Below are 15,074 nucleotides of genomic sequence, written 5' to 3' on the forward strand. Positions count from 1 at the left end.
GATAATATGATCACATCCTGCTATCCTCAAGCTTCCAAACGAACAGTTCTACGACAACGAGCTAGAAGCCTGTGCTGACCGACTTGCCAGGGAGTCCCTCTGCAACTGGGAAGGTTTACCAAAAATGGGGTGTCCCTTTGTATTCCATGGAGTGGTTGGGGAGGACATGAGGGAGGAAAGGAGTCCATCATTCTTCAATCCAGAAGAAGCAACTATTGTGTTGGGATATGTGGAGAAGCTACTGGAGGCCAGAGGCATCCGAGTCTTGCAGAATGAAATTGGAATTATTTCCCCCTACAGAAAACAAGTGAGGGAAATATGACAGAGCTTATTCCATGATGAATACAGGCAACCCCTCCCCAGTCCCTCTCCCTTTTCAAGTTACTAACAACAGTTTGCAATATCAAATCGGGCTTCACGCCAAATGCCAATTAATTGAAGCTGCCTAGTAAAACTTTGCAAATTTGTTTACAATTATTAACTGGGCCTTTTTGCTGAGTTAGGGCAATAGATTCTAAGAATGTGGCGTACATGTAGCTCTAAAGAGCCAGTAGTCAACATTCTTTAAAGGTCCAACATTCCATTTACTTTAAAGTACAGCCACAATACATCGAGTTAATAGTATGTTATAGATATGGTACTGTTAGGCTTATGAAAAGTCCTACTTTAACTACAGAAGTGTACATGTGATAAAGTATAAAGAAAAATTTAAAAAATTAAAATTAAAATTGTGGTGAATTTGCTCACTCCCATCTCACATGGCAAATTCAATTACTAATCCACCTGAGCTTGGTTATAATGTAATGTACTAACAATATGCAGCCTGTTCAGAGTTATGGCTAACTACTAGTAAAATAAGATAAAGATAAAGTAAATGCTGAATGTAACGGATGAGTATTAAATCAGGCGCGTAGCCAGGGGGGGGTTCGGGGGTTTTAAAGAACTGCCACTTTTGCTGGGAAAAGGTCCACTGTGGGTAAAATTTGATCTAGGTACATGAAGTTTTATGGAAAAAGGTCCACTTTTTCAGAAAAAGAACCCCCCTTTTGAAATTGCTGGTTACGGGCCTGTAAATGCACAGACATCCCTTTTTATTCTCTCCACAGGTTCAAAAACTGAGGCAACTGCTGTTCAAGAAAAACTTTCGGGACATAAAGGTGGGCAGTGTGGAGGAATTTCAGGGTCAGGAGAGACGGGTCATCATGGTGTCCACCGTGAGGAGTAACCCCGATTACCTGGCTCTGGACGCAGAGTTCAAGCTGGGCTTTTTAAAGAACCCAAAGGTCAGTCATTTGTACACTTATGCATGTGGACACACAAACTGGGGTAGAGTTAACACTGCCCAATTAAGCCAAATGCTAAAACTGACTTCAATTGGCTAAACAAAATAGGGTTGATTTGACTTATTTTAGTCAAATTTAAACCATTTTGGAGAAAAAAGTGATGAAAAAGTAGTAATTTGGCTTTAGAAAAAATTGCTAGTGCCACCTCAGCATATGGTAATAACTTGATTTTTTTCAGTGGGGGGAAAATCGTGAATTTTACAGATGCGGTATTTTTTAGCCCATTAATTTTTTAAATTTTGATACTCCTACCCAATTCCTATTGGATGGTCACAGCAGAATAAAAAAGTAAGCTACTCTATAGTTCTAATCTGTGCAGTAAGAGTACCACTAATACTATATACTTTATGTGTTTATAAAGGTATACATTTGAAAGTTTGATAATTTTTGCCCATTGAAAAGATAGTGTCATTACCATGATTGTGCCGTGGCATGTGTACATGCGTGAACACATAATTCATAAGACTTTGTACATGTGGATGTGCACACACATATTTTGAAATGTAAGGTTATTTAAACAGCTATAGTCCATACTATTTTCATCACCATTTCTTTCCACTATGGCACTGCAGAGACTATGCCATGTGATGCGGAATTCACAGAAGAGATATGAACAGTTAGTCTCAGACTATACTGTCTTCAGTGTTCACCCGCACATACAGTTACATGTGGGATTAATTTTTTTTTCAGAGGTTTAATGTGTCGATCACAAGAGCAAAGGCCCTATTGATTGTTGTAGGGAATCCGTTTCTTCTTTCGCAAGATGAACATTGGAACAGGTGAAGTGAATTATTTTAATTTATTTGATCAGTAAGCAAAAAAAGTTCAATCAAATTATAAGACTTTTTCAAACCAAACACAAATCAGCCATGTTAGGTTCAAATTTTTTTTCCTTTATTTAATCTTTATTTAATTTCATTGTTTCTAAGAACTCTTGTTCAGACAGACAGACAAACCAACAAAAAAAGAAATGTTAAGGATTTAATAAAGTTCATAAATTAAATTTTTAATGTTTGTTCAGACAGACTGACAAAAAAAAAACAGAGGATAGAAAGATTAAAAAGAGAAAGCTATCATGTTTTAGTTCAGACAGACTGTTAAATGAAAAAAAAAAAATAGAAAAAAAAGGAAAGTTAAAAAACATGTAAATTAAACTCCAAACTGACAGACAAAATAGTGTCTACTAGGCAATTCTTTTTTTTATTGTGAATGAAAGTCCATACAGAAGGACAAAAGAAAGTAGGCAATTCTTTCTTTATTTTCAACTTCTCTTTGGTGTAGTTTCCTTAAGTACTGCCTCGAGAAAAAAAGCGTACACAGGATGTGATTACGATGACCCTACTGATCAGCTCGACGATGTCGTAGAGAGGTTTGCTGCAGTGAATATTAAGCAGTCAGGTACGAGCAGGATTTATTGCAATCAATTTCTCTGTTGAATATTTTATTTTCTCAGATTATTGGCTATAAATAATCTAAATCATTAGGACTGAAAAGTCAGAATTTCAAATAAATTGCATGCACATGTACTATCTACTAGCTGTCATCTTGCATTTTCATTACTTAAAGTCCATTTTCAAGAGCAACTATTTTCTTCTTGTCTGTCATGTTATTCAGACGTACGACAAGTAATGTGTCCAAGATTTATTGATTATTATTATTATTATTATTATTATTATTGCACCATTTAAACTTTTTTGGGAATATATTATTTTTCAAGATGTAACCATGGATGTCAGCCAGGTTCAGTTGCAAGAGGACCCCGAGTGGAGAGGAGAGGCCTAATTTTAACTCTGTATTCTCAACTGTATTCTCAACTCAGATTCTTCTGTGATCAAGAGGAAATGCAAGATCTTTTACTAGGGGACCCTGAATTTGAAAATCAAAATATTATGATGAATAAGACATGGAGGCTAGAGAAACTGATATAATATAATATTGTTGACCACGATATAAAGCTGCCTCATGTATATTAAACTATGACATCTACCTGTAAACGCAGACTTATCAAACCTTGCAAGTTCATCTTTTTTTCTGGAGAATGGTACACTCAAGTGACATGACGTTTATTATGAAACAATTGAGGATATTACTTACCTAAGCCATATTTTAAGGTGCTTGAAACTGTGGACATTTTTTGTCACTTGATTTTAGAGAGATTTTGATAGATATCATGTAGTCAGATTAGGTACAACTCTGTTAAAGAACTTGTGAATCACTAATTGTATGAAAATAATCAAAATTGGGGTTTGAATAATGCTTCAATAATTGTCTTAATCATTTTGACTTGAGCCTATTTTATCTGTGAATATCAAATTTTAATATTTTTAATAACATTTTATCAGTGTATTTCAGATATGCTTTATGAAAAAGTTTTAAATTGACAGGAGTATTTTTATAATAAGTCAGTTTTAGAAATCAAATTGATTCTATTCTAGTGAAAATGTAAAATTCCAGAGTATATTTTTAACCAATATTTTCTGTAATGTATCATACAGTGTGACTGTGTTTGTTCTCACCCTATGGGGAGGCAGAGCCTTCAAACTAACTATTCCTTGCACTTGCTTTACTAAATGTTTGAAGCTGGTTTGTAGTCTAAAATCTGAGCCTATAAAGACTTAGCTGGCTAAGTTGCACTTCACAGTTGTAAGAATCTTACAGATAGCCTAGGCCAGAAATAACTGATAAGTTGCAATGACTCACTGTAAAAAAGGTTGGTAGATTGCATGAATCTATATTTGTGGTCTAAATTTTGTCTTTTATGCATATGTTTAATGAGAATAGCATCCAAAGGTTAAGGTTGGGCTTTCACTACACCAATCCCCTATTCCCCAAGAAAAGGTGCAAGAAAAGTTCTGATTTAATCAAAACTAGAGTATTGTTCGCTCATTAACCAAGTTATCAATTTTGCCTCATTTTTTCCAGTCTTTTTACTTTCTTTTCACTTTCCTTTGATTTACATTTTGATTGTCTTGGCAAGTCTTTTACTTGCAGTGGTGTCAGTAGCCCATTTATGTATATTCTACTCATCAACTGTGGACCAATCATTCTTAAAAAATTGTAGTTGTAAGACAATATTGCAAAGTTGACTTTGTATAGTTGGCTATCCAGATTTAGCAGTCTAAGCTTAATTTTTTTGTGAAACGGTTCCCTTTTTTCAATGAGCCAGTATACAGTACCTAATCAGTATTGAATTTACATATTTTATCTTTATCAGCACAATAAGAATCTTACCATCTACTTTGAATTTTCATTGTTATTAACATTTTAGAATTGTTATGGAATTAAGCTAATTATGTTATCAGTAAGAACAAGATGTTATTATAATGATACATTTATGTACTCTGTAGATGCCAGTGCACTACTAAATTATGAGGAGAAATTTTTAATATTTTTTGGGATGGAGGAAACACAATTAATGAGGTTTTGGGGATTATCTTAATTTTGTGCAAAATTGGGCAACAGACAATGGTTATTTATGTACTGAAAATATATCAATAAAGCAAAAAAGAATGATAGTGCTAAGCTTTGTGGTGGAACCAAAATTTTAAGAAACAGATTTTGTGGGATTGCAAAATATCGTGTGTATCACGTCTATAGACCTAGCAGTATAAAAAGCCTTATAATTATTGCAAGTAGTTTCTTCTTAGTAATTTGGACATTTAAGGTAAATTGAGGACAACACCGCTTCACTAAGAAATGACGTAAAGTCACAAACTACAACGAAGATGGACTGTGAATTATACAAAAGTAATGTCTGATCGGAGAGTGGGGGTGCATTCGAAACACATGACCTATTGTCACTCTTACGTAGTTTTTTTTTAATTACACATACACCATAATAATAACTTTAGCTAGAAGACACATTTTGTACGCCTAGTTCTAAGGACATAAGCCTACGGATGTATCCAATATATATTAGATGGGGTTGGGGTTTTTTACCCCTCCTAAAATAAATTTTAAAACTCGGTCAGAACTTATAATTTGATATTAAATAACTTAATTATAAATTTATAATTGTATATATATGCATTTAAAAAAGTCATCAAATCACGTTCCAAGACCTAAATATTTTCGTAATGTACGCCTTATGACACTTGATAACGTTCACGTGATTCAGATGAAGACAAAATGTGTCAAAAATATCTGAAATCGATATTGGGAAAGGGTTTAAGGGAATGATGTAAGGCACATGAGTAAACTGTGGTCACGTTTTTTATGTAATTATGCAAACATTTTCCGACTCATGCATGCCTCGATGTATGGGAAGTTTAAATATTTTAAATATCGAAGGCTTTAAAAATATCCTATGTGGATAATATTTACACGTTTTTAATACTAACAAAAATTAGACTGCTTTAAATAGGTATTACGACATGCACGTTTATTTTTGACTCATTTTGTCTTCAACTTCGGTTGAATTTTTCACAGTAATGAATGTTTGCTAATTGCTTTCTAAGAGAATGCAGTTTTTGCCGTTTAAAAAATTTGACTTTTCCCTGTCACCATTTCGTCTAGCTAATCGTGGATGTAACTGAATTATAGATTCTATCAATGGCTAAAATATTACAAAAAACATCAAACAACTGAAAATAATGACCCGCGACAAAAGACGCCCCGAAAAGTTTCTTTTTTCAATTTTTAAAAACCGGGCGACACCTCGAAGGTGGCCGCATTATTGCGTTATTAAAAAAATTCTAGTTATTTTCGGAGACGTTTAAACGTCAGATTTAGTTGCTAGGCTGATGTAAGTAAAGTTTCACTTGGACAAACAATTCTTACGTTTAGTAATATAAAAAAAGATAAATGGTCCTACACATATACTTGCATTATCTTTATAAAAAATCTTTTTCTGTTTCTGCTCAACTCATAACTCATGTTACTGGTGTGGGAGTACTGATAACCCGACGCCATGAAGGGAGACGTCAGTTGTTAATTATTACCTAAATCAGTAGACGTTTTGAATATAGACATATACATTCACTCGTTTCTTCTGCCTTGCATTAGTAATATGATCCACTGCTGCTATCTTCCAGGCTATTAATTATTACCTAAATCAGTAGACGTTTTGAATATAGACATATACATTCACTCGTTTCTTCTGCCTGGCATAAGTAATATGATCCACTGCTTCTATCTTCCAGTTTTGTAAATCAATATAATTTGTTTTTTCATTTTTCAGAATAACAAGTCAGCTGATTACAAAATGTGTTTCAGAGTACTTGGGTGACTGAACACGCTAAGTCCAGTGTACTTCCAATTGTCTCTCTACAATTCACTACAATCAGAACAACCATACTCCCTCAGGCTGCCTCAAAAATGCAGTCACCCTACGCCAAATTACATTATCCACATTTTGGATCAGTGTTCAAATACACGCACACTAAAGTAGCCTGCGAGAAGTTCACAGCTACCAGCTTAACGGACATCGTACCTATAAAAATTTTAGGGAGAAGGTATGTTGCTCAGAAATTTTCATCAAATTTGCCTGCACATTTCACAGACATTGCTTAGAACTTATTACTCTTATTATAAACAAACTGACAGGCAGAATAATCAAAATATAAAATATAAAAGAAAATGTATATGTTGATAAGATATTATTACCAACTTTGCGCATCACTATCAAAGGCCATCCCCTTTGAACAAGTTGACCATTGGTGACAACAAGAACGCCATCATGTGACTATACGTCAACAAAGGTATAAAAGCGCAAAATTTTAAAAGTGCGTTCACTCAACAGCGGACAGATCTAGAGCAACAGGACGGATGCCATGTGCTGCGCCCTGTATCAAGCACAAAGGACACGGGAGTCGACTCCCATTTCTCCGAATCTTCTACTCATCCTACGTCAACGCATCGCTCTTCGACATATTGTTCCCTGCACACGCAGACGTCTAGACGGTGGATTCGGCGTTTCTCTTAGCTGGCCAGCTAAAATCTTCGCTTCTCCCCACGAGGAATCGTCGCTCGGTCATCTTCGCAGGATACTTCACCTTTTTGCTGTCGTGGGCTGGAGTCGTAGTGTCATTGCATATTCCCATGCTTTCCAGGTTTGTTTTTATTACAGGTCCAGGAAGCAGACTGCAAACTGGTGGGCGCCACCTGTGGGACTTCGGCTACACTCCTTAAGGTATGTAATCTTTTTTCTTTTTGGAAGGGGAGTTTGAGAAATGAAAGAAATCTAATCTCGTTTTTATTTCTGTTTACAGGACATAGAAGATGATGGGTGCCACCTGTGGGACTTTGACTACACTCCTTAAGGTATGTAATCTTTTTTTCTTTTTGGAAGGGAAGTTTGAGAAATGAAAGAAATCTAATCTCGTTTTTATTTCTGTTTACAGGGCATAGAAGATGATGGGCGCCACCTGTGGGACTTCGACTACACTCCTTAAGGTATGTAATCTTTTTTTCTTTTTGGAAGGGAAGTTTGAGAAATGAAAGAAATCTAATCTCGTTTTTATTTCTGTTTACAGGGCATAGAAGATGATGGGCGCCACCTGTGGGACTTCGACTACACTCCTTAAGGTATGTAATCTTTTTTCTTTTTGGAAGGGGGGTTTGAGAAATGAAAGAAATCTAATCTCGTATTTATTTCTGTTTACAGGACATAGAAGATGATGGGCGCCACCTGTGGGACTTCGACTACACTCCTTAAGGTATGTAATCTTTTTTTCTTTTTGGAAGGGGAGTTTGAGAAATGAAAGAAATCTAATCTCGTTTTTATTTTTGTTTACAGGACATAGAAGATGATGGGCGCCACCTGTGGGACTTCAACTACACTCCTTAAGGTATGTAATCTTTTTTCTTTTTGGAAGGGGAGTTTGAGAAATGAAAGAAATCTAATCTCGTTTTTAATTCTGTTTACAGGACATAGAAGATGATGGGCGCCACCTGTGGGACTTCGACTACACTCCTTAAGGTATGTAATATTTTTTCTTTTTGGAAGGGAAGTTTGAGAAATGAAATAAATCTAATCTCGTTTTTATTTCTGTTTACAGGACACAACTGCAAGGAGACACCCCACATCTACACTTAAGCTACTTCGACCATCCCTTGGAGCCAGCGAGTCCTGCCATGGTCTCTCTACGAGGTGGCTTCATTGGGGAAGCGTCCAGCGAGTCCTGCCATGGTCTGTCTACGAGGTGGCAGCACAGGGGAAGCGTCCAGCGAGTCCTGCCATGGTCTGTCTACGAGGTGGCGGCACAGGGGAAGCGTCCAGCGAGTCCTGCCATGGTCTGTCTACGAGGTGGCTGCACTGGGGAAGCGTCCAGCGAGTCTTGTCATATGGTGTTTCAATGAAATGGAAACCACTTAAAGGTAAGCCTGACTGCAGAGTGCTGACATAGTATGAAAAGTCATTCATTCATTTTTCTTTCTGTTGACAGAACACAACTGCAAGGAGACGTCCCACATCTACACTTAAGCTACTTTGACCATTCCTTGGTGCCAGCGAGTCCTGCCATGGTCTGTCTCTTTGATGTGGCTGCACTGGGGAAGCGTCCAGCGAGTCCTGTCATGGCCTGTCTACGAGGTGGCTGCATTAAGGAAGCGTCCGGCGAGTCGTGCCAAGGTCTATCTGCGAGGTGGCTGCACTGGGGAAGCGTCCAGCGAGTCCTGCCATGGTCTATCTGCGAGGTGGCTGCACTGGGGAAGCGTCCAGCGAGTCCTGCCATGGTCCGTCTACGAGGTGGCTGCACTGGGGAAGCGTCCAGCGAGTCCTGCCATGGTCTATCTACGAGGTGGCTGCACTAGGAAGCGTCCAGCGAGTCCTGTCCAACGTTTCATGGCAACTGCAAGGAGAAGAGGGCCACGTGCACACTTCCGATACATCCCTCAGTCCTTGGTGCCAGTGAGTCCTGCCACGGTCTGTTGAAGAGGCTGCATTGGAGAAGCGTCTGAAGCATATGGTGTTTCACTGAGGCGGAAAAACCTGCAAGGTAACCCATGTTACTGGCGAGAACAATACACTAAAATTAATTTTTCAGCAGCAGTCTGTGCCATAAACTTTTCACCCTACTGGCCATTCAGTCCACCTTCTTTCCTAAAAACTAGATATAGATGTCTGAATCTTGATTCACTGGTTCGAATACAAAGTTCAATAGGACTAGACTGGATTGCATTAATATTTGTATTAACAAGACCTTGACATTTTTCTCGAATCATGATGTAACAGTTACATTTAAGATAAATCAAAAGCTCTTCTTCATACTTATAGAAAAAATCCAACAGCCATGTCACCAAATTGACACATTCTGGAAATCTACCGATTCTAACAATTTTTATGGCTTCAGACTGCTTTTGATATACAATTTTTGAAAACTAATCAAATTTTCCTTTCTATTTACAGAACTCAATTAGGGCAATTCCTGATAAAGTCCCGCTTTTTTGAAAGAGGTGCAAGAAGAGGGTCACATTCAATCCTTGGTGCATGGTTGTGTCCTGCCATGGTCTGTATGTTAGGGGGCTGCATGGGGGAGCATCAGAGGCGTTTCACAGAGATGGAAACCTATCAAGCCTTAAAAGGTACATATCACTCATGTTTTTGGGGGAAAACAAAACACTTAAGTGATTTTTCATACCTTGAAAAAACTAAAAACCGTTAGCCACATTAATTTGACAGCTCACATTCAGAAGGCAATGTCTTTTACCCATGACCCACTCCTAGGATTAAGATATTTATGGTTAGTAGATTGGATTTGGGTGGGAGAAGTAAAGAGGGAAACTTTTGACTTATAATTTTTTATTTTGTAGTTGAGGCAGATAGCATTGGCGAGCGCCTGTCCTGATGACGGTCCATTTTAACAAGGTTAACAAGGCTAAAATGGAGAAAGCCATGTCAGCTATATCATATAGTGTTTCAAGAGCCCTTCAGTAGTTGTGATTAGAGAGCATTCAAGGTAAGTTATGGGACAGGATAAGGGTAAATGAACTAGATTGTCATTCATTGTATAGATAATACAAATCTCTTATCAGTGCAACTCCAACAAACTGAGCATTTTGTGCAAGGTCTTAGACAATTGTTTTAAGAATGTTTGGGACCTGTCACTCGGTGCAGGCATTTGTTTTCTATTTACAATTTACTCTAGCAAATTCAGTGCTCATTTTTCACAGGTAAAAAGCTCTTTTAATTTGTCACAGATGTGGAAAAACCTTATCATTCATACAAAATATTTTGACATGCCATTCGTCAACTTTCAGATCCTCAACAGTCTCAATATTCTGCAGGACGTTGTCAATGGTCCAGATCACTTGGAGCTACCGCCCCCACCACCCACCACCACCAATGTGACTCCGAGGTGTGGTCACTGGTCCAGATTACTTGGAGCTACCGCCCCCACCACCCACCACCACCAATGTGACTCCGAGGTGTGGTCACTGGTCCAGATTACTTGGAGCTACCGCCCCCACCACTCACCACCACCAATGTGACTCCGGGGCGTGATCACTGGTCCAGATTACTTGGAGCTACCGCCCCCACCACCCACCGCCACCAATGTGACTCCGGGGCGTGATCACTGGTCCAGATTACTTGGAGCTACCGCCCCCAATGTGACTCTGGGGCGTGGTCACTGGTCCAGATTACTTGGAGCTACCGCCCCCACCACCCACCACCAACAATGTGACTCCGAGGCGTGGTCAGTGGTCCAGATTACTCGGAGCTACCGCCCCCACCACCCACCACCAACAATGTGACTCCGAGGCGTGGTCAGTGGTCCAGATTACTTGGAGCTACCGCCCCCACCACCCACCACCACCAATGTGACTCCAGGGCGTGGTTACTGGTCCAGATTACTTGGAGCTACCGCCCCCAACACCCACCACCAATGTGACTCCGGGACGTTGTCACTGGTCCAGAAATTGTATACTAGCAGCTACCACCCCCACCTCCAGTGCTGTGGTTGTGGTAATAAAAGGCCACCGTAGAAGTGAGTATTTATTTCCATCTCTCTATATTGTTCAGATTGTTAGGCATTTTCCTGGTTTATCTGCCTCCCTTTACGCCTCTTGTTCTCCAGTCACTTTCTTTTTGTAGAATCTTGGCACTCTCCCAATCAATGTTTTTTTGTGATGGTTCGTTGTAGCAGAAGGCTACCTTGGGCTGTAGTGTATTTTTCCCTCTTCGGGTACCCTTTCTTATTCCTTCCCGTGTTCTTTAACTCTAACGTTCAACTTTCTCTTTGTCTCTCCCATATAAATCCTTCACAAATTAAACACTTGATGGAATACTAGTACACTCCTCCCGCTGGATCTAGATTGTTCAGGCTTTACTTAAACTTGTCTTTGAGTAGAGTCGTTTAAATGCTGTTAGTGTTCCTTTTCCTTCGTTAAAACTAATTTGTGCAATACCCCATTGTGACATTAAGTCTGAAGGTCGCCAGTGGCATGTCAAAATATTTCGCTTGAATGTCTTTTCCAAGTTTGTGACAAAAGTGCTTTTTATATTTATTTCCCATCAAACTGCTGAAACTTTAAAAACACATTTCATATACAAATGGTTGACTTTTATTACATTTTGAAGTAATAATTTAAATTTGCAGGCTACCAAAAGTGGTGGATTCTAAAAATGAAGATTGCAACTACCAAACCTCCAGATGAAACACTTCTTCAGGATTGAGGGATCTTTATACAGATAACTTTGTAAGTTATTGGGGATCAACAACTTAAGAAAAGTGGTTCTGAATTTTTTAAGTATTATTATTGGTGTATTATGGCATTTCTTATTATTGACAGTGATCAAAAACTATATCCTATGTAAACAAACAGTAGAATTAGAAGTAGCACAGACAGTCAACAATTTAACATGTAGGCTAACATTACAATACTCAATATAGCAACATCTTTTCTTACTTTTTTGTCAAATGTTTGAAATAATTTATTTTTTGAAGACTGCTGTCTACTTACTCTAAAAAGTTGATATATATATTTTAATAAAGGAAGCATATTTCACTGTACATTTGGAAATAACGCTCTGATCATTTTAAGAACCAAGCTTTTCATTAATGTTAACGGTGTGTAAATACCAGTGATATACTTTCTTTGTTGCAGTTACTGCAAGCTTTCGATATAGCTTTTCATACTTTTGAGTAAAAGTTGGATTTCATTTGTAGGCTACGAATTGGGAGTTTTCCAATAATTACGCCTGCATGATGTCAGATAACGTCGACCCAAGACCAAATGTCCAAGATGTTGAACACTGTACAGCATTAGCAAGGAGCCCTGTGGACACTTTCATGGATGCTCAGACATCCCACGAGTTTTGGTGTTGAAGGACACGGCTTGTTCTGCAAACAAATATAAAGAATGTGGATTGGTAATGAAGGCAATATACAGTACTGAATGTAGTGGGAATACAGTCTAATAATGTATCAGTCTATTGGATGCTGAGAATATTTGGGGTTCATGGGTCACAAACATGTCAAGGTGAATTTGCATCAAATTTCATTTGTATTTTATGCCTTATGCAGTGAACCATTTTATTTCAATAACAGATGAGAAAACTGAGGTTCAAGATAATTCTTCATTCCATACAAGATCAATTGAATAAGATGTGTGCTTCTGTAGGCAAAGTCTACCTCTACAGTTGCTAAAATTATTATATTAATAAATTTGAATATAGAGTTGCTTTATCCACATTCTGAATGCAGATAGTTTTTTTGCTCACAAAAACATTCCCACCACTTGTGGTCGTCTGTGTTTTGTTTCAATCTGAGATGGTCATTTTTCAAATTTGTGCTTTTGATGATGTGGAGTTGTTTGTCAGTATGGCATTTGAAAAGGTCTTAACCTGCACACTAACCTTACTAACAAACCCTCACATCTTTGTAAAATCTGACTTCATGTAAACGCTTTTACATGAAGAGATTTTACATTGATAGATTGTGCAAAATCTGTAATGAAATATTTTACGTGTGAGAAAATATTTCATTATATTTTTTGTACAGTCTGCTCTTCTTGAGAGATGCTGTCATCTCTCAAGATAGAGATCACATTACTAATATTCAGATTTTCTCAAGTGTTATACTTGACAAATACATCCACTTCATCACATATGCACCTTTTCTCCGGATCAAAAAAATTCAGATTGAAATTTACATGGGCGGTCATACAGTGTAATGTGAGATCCGAAATATTTTGAAGCAAGCTTGCTTTATTCTGTACTTGTATCATTCAGGTAGTTGCGATTTCAGTGCAAAGTTACATTTTAGAAACCTGGTATTTTAAGTCGAATTATATATCAAAGTTTAGTTGAAATCATTGACCTTCCCGAGTTATAATGATATTACTTGAATCTGTTTGCATTTTATCATAAAGAGAACTATAATCAAGTTTTGAAAGATGCTTGCAGTTGTAAAATGATTAACTTTATTTATGGTTTTAATTCTCCAAGATAAAGTCAAAATGATTCTGTTTAATTGTTATGTCTCTGGTTAGTTTTTTATTGGCTTCAGTGCCTTTTTCTGTAAGAATTACTTTAATAGGTTTTTATGCTTCACCTCGTGTATAGTATACATAGAGAATAGTTAGTCAACACAAAGGTTATTCCGTCACACAATGCTGTCTAAAACGGGACGATTCTTGAACTGTACGCAGCGCCGTGCCAATAGAAACCGATTTCGTCATGTTATAAGGATCGAATTATCCGGGCGTGGGCACTTTCCCGGCATTCCCCACGAAGGGTTTAGACGGGTTTTTCCCCACGGCCCGAGAGCATCTGGTACCAGTTTCCGACCAACAGACCTGCATTATCGGACTGTGTGCGTTCCGACGCTAGATGAAGACGATGGAAAATCTTACAACTTTTGATAATACTGCTATGTATTAATTCATTGCGTTTACGTAGTTCATTACTGATATTATTAGTCCTTTTTAAATCAACTGTAAATATTCAAAATTGTACATAATAGTTGAATAAAAAATATTCTATAATTTTCTTTCTTTCTTTTTTTTTTTTTTTTTGTAAAAAAAAGTGGTCGTGTACAGATCGCTAAAAAAAAAAAAGCGAGACTTGCAAATAAATTTAAATGGACTCGCATGTATGCTCGTTTAATCATTAGTAGAAATTGTCCTCTTTCGCCTCTCACTTAAACTTTTACAATCTCGTCACTATTTCTGTCACTCCAATTTCTTCCATAAAACTAGCCGATGTCCAGGTAATGAGTTGAATTTTGGTTTTTGGATACAAAGCTGTGGTGCTGCGTTACTTTGCTCTCCCGGGCCCCGTAACTCGAAAGCAGCGCGCATTGCGACCGAGCGCAAGCGTCTCGATTCCATTACTTGCCCATGCTCGCCCCATGTAATACACTGTAGCCTCTATGTGATATCGCCGTTCGCAATAAGCGATGCTTTTAAGTTATGGAGCCCCAGGAATAACTCGAGCCGTTACCTAGACTTTCCTGAGTCAAATTAGAGAAGTAACTATCTTATTTAAATAAATCCCACTGTAGATTTAAGAACCCAACACCTCTTAATGTTAACGAAGGGGTACATTGTGTATAAATGTATATGTTCTTGACTATAACACAAGTAAAACGAGAAAAAAAACTAGTTTTTTCCCATTCCTGTGCCATTGTAATCCTTATCTACTGGCACTATTTTTTTTTTTTTTTTTTTTTTTTTTTTTTTTTTTTTTGCTGTGGGAATTGAGGCCCAATTTTTTATATAAATGCATATAGCAAGCAAAACTAGACAAAACCAAGATTTTTCCATCCTTGTGCCATTAATGTCCTTATC

At 37.7% G+C, this 15,074-nt stretch overlaps 1 protein-coding gene and 1 long non-coding RNA gene across 12 annotated transcripts; both read left to right on the plus strand.

Moving 5' to 3' along the window:
- Positions 1–4,858, plus strand: LOC147763539 (RNA helicase MOV-10-like). The gene is made up of 5 exons (XM_087005702.1): positions 1–307; positions 1,107–1,283; positions 2,034–2,122; positions 2,625–2,741; positions 3,061–4,858. The coding sequence occupies exons 1-4, from the start codon at positions 125–127 to the stop codon at positions 2,668–2,670; spliced, it is 495 nt and encodes a 164-aa protein (XP_086861828.1). The 5' UTR covers positions 1–124; the 3' UTR covers positions 2,671–2,741; positions 3,061–4,858.
- Positions 4,859–6,572: 1,714 nt separating this feature from the next.
- LOC147763540 (uncharacterized) lies at positions 6,573–14,270 on the plus strand. 11 transcript variants are annotated; one of them, XR_015333001.1, is made up of 9 exons: positions 7,590–7,604; positions 7,685–7,736; positions 7,817–7,868; positions 7,948–9,280; positions 9,691–9,866; positions 10,095–10,240; positions 10,542–11,269; positions 11,882–11,981; positions 12,452–14,270. It is a non-coding gene; the product is annotated as an uncharacterized LOC147763540 (long non-coding RNA). The 11 variants fall into 11 exon arrangements; XR_015333000.1 differs by lacking the exons at positions 7,590–7,604; positions 7,685–7,736 and having other exon boundaries at positions 7,854–7,868; positions 7,948–7,999; positions 8,080–8,131; positions 8,211–9,280; XR_015333005.1 differs by adding an exon at positions 6,573–6,796 and having other exon boundaries at positions 7,411–7,868.
- Positions 14,271–15,074: the final 804 nt, after the last annotated feature.

This window comes from Lingula anatina, chromosome 2, assembly GCF_051362555.1.
Source record: "Lingula anatina isolate TDL-2025a chromosome 2, LinAna3.0, whole genome shotgun sequence".
NCBI lineage: Eukaryota > Metazoa > Brachiopoda > Lingulata > Lingulida > Lingulidae > Lingula > Lingula anatina.

What these genes read in the sequence shown, in the direction of transcription:
- LOC147763539 (XM_087005702.1), top strand. Translation starts at nt 125, where the DNA reads ATGGGGTGTCCCTTTGTATTCCATGGAGTGGTTGGGGAGGACATGAGG. An exon ending in GCTTTTTAAAGAACCCAAAG is followed by an intron (nt 1,284 to 2,033) that starts GTCAGTCATTTG and finishes TTTTTTTTTCAG; the next exon opens with AGGTTTAATGTGTCGATCAC. An exon ending in CAAGATGAACATTGGAACAG is followed by an intron (nt 2,123 to 2,624) that starts GTGAAGTGAATT and finishes TCTTTGGTGTAG; the next exon opens with TTTCCTTAAGTACTGCCTCG.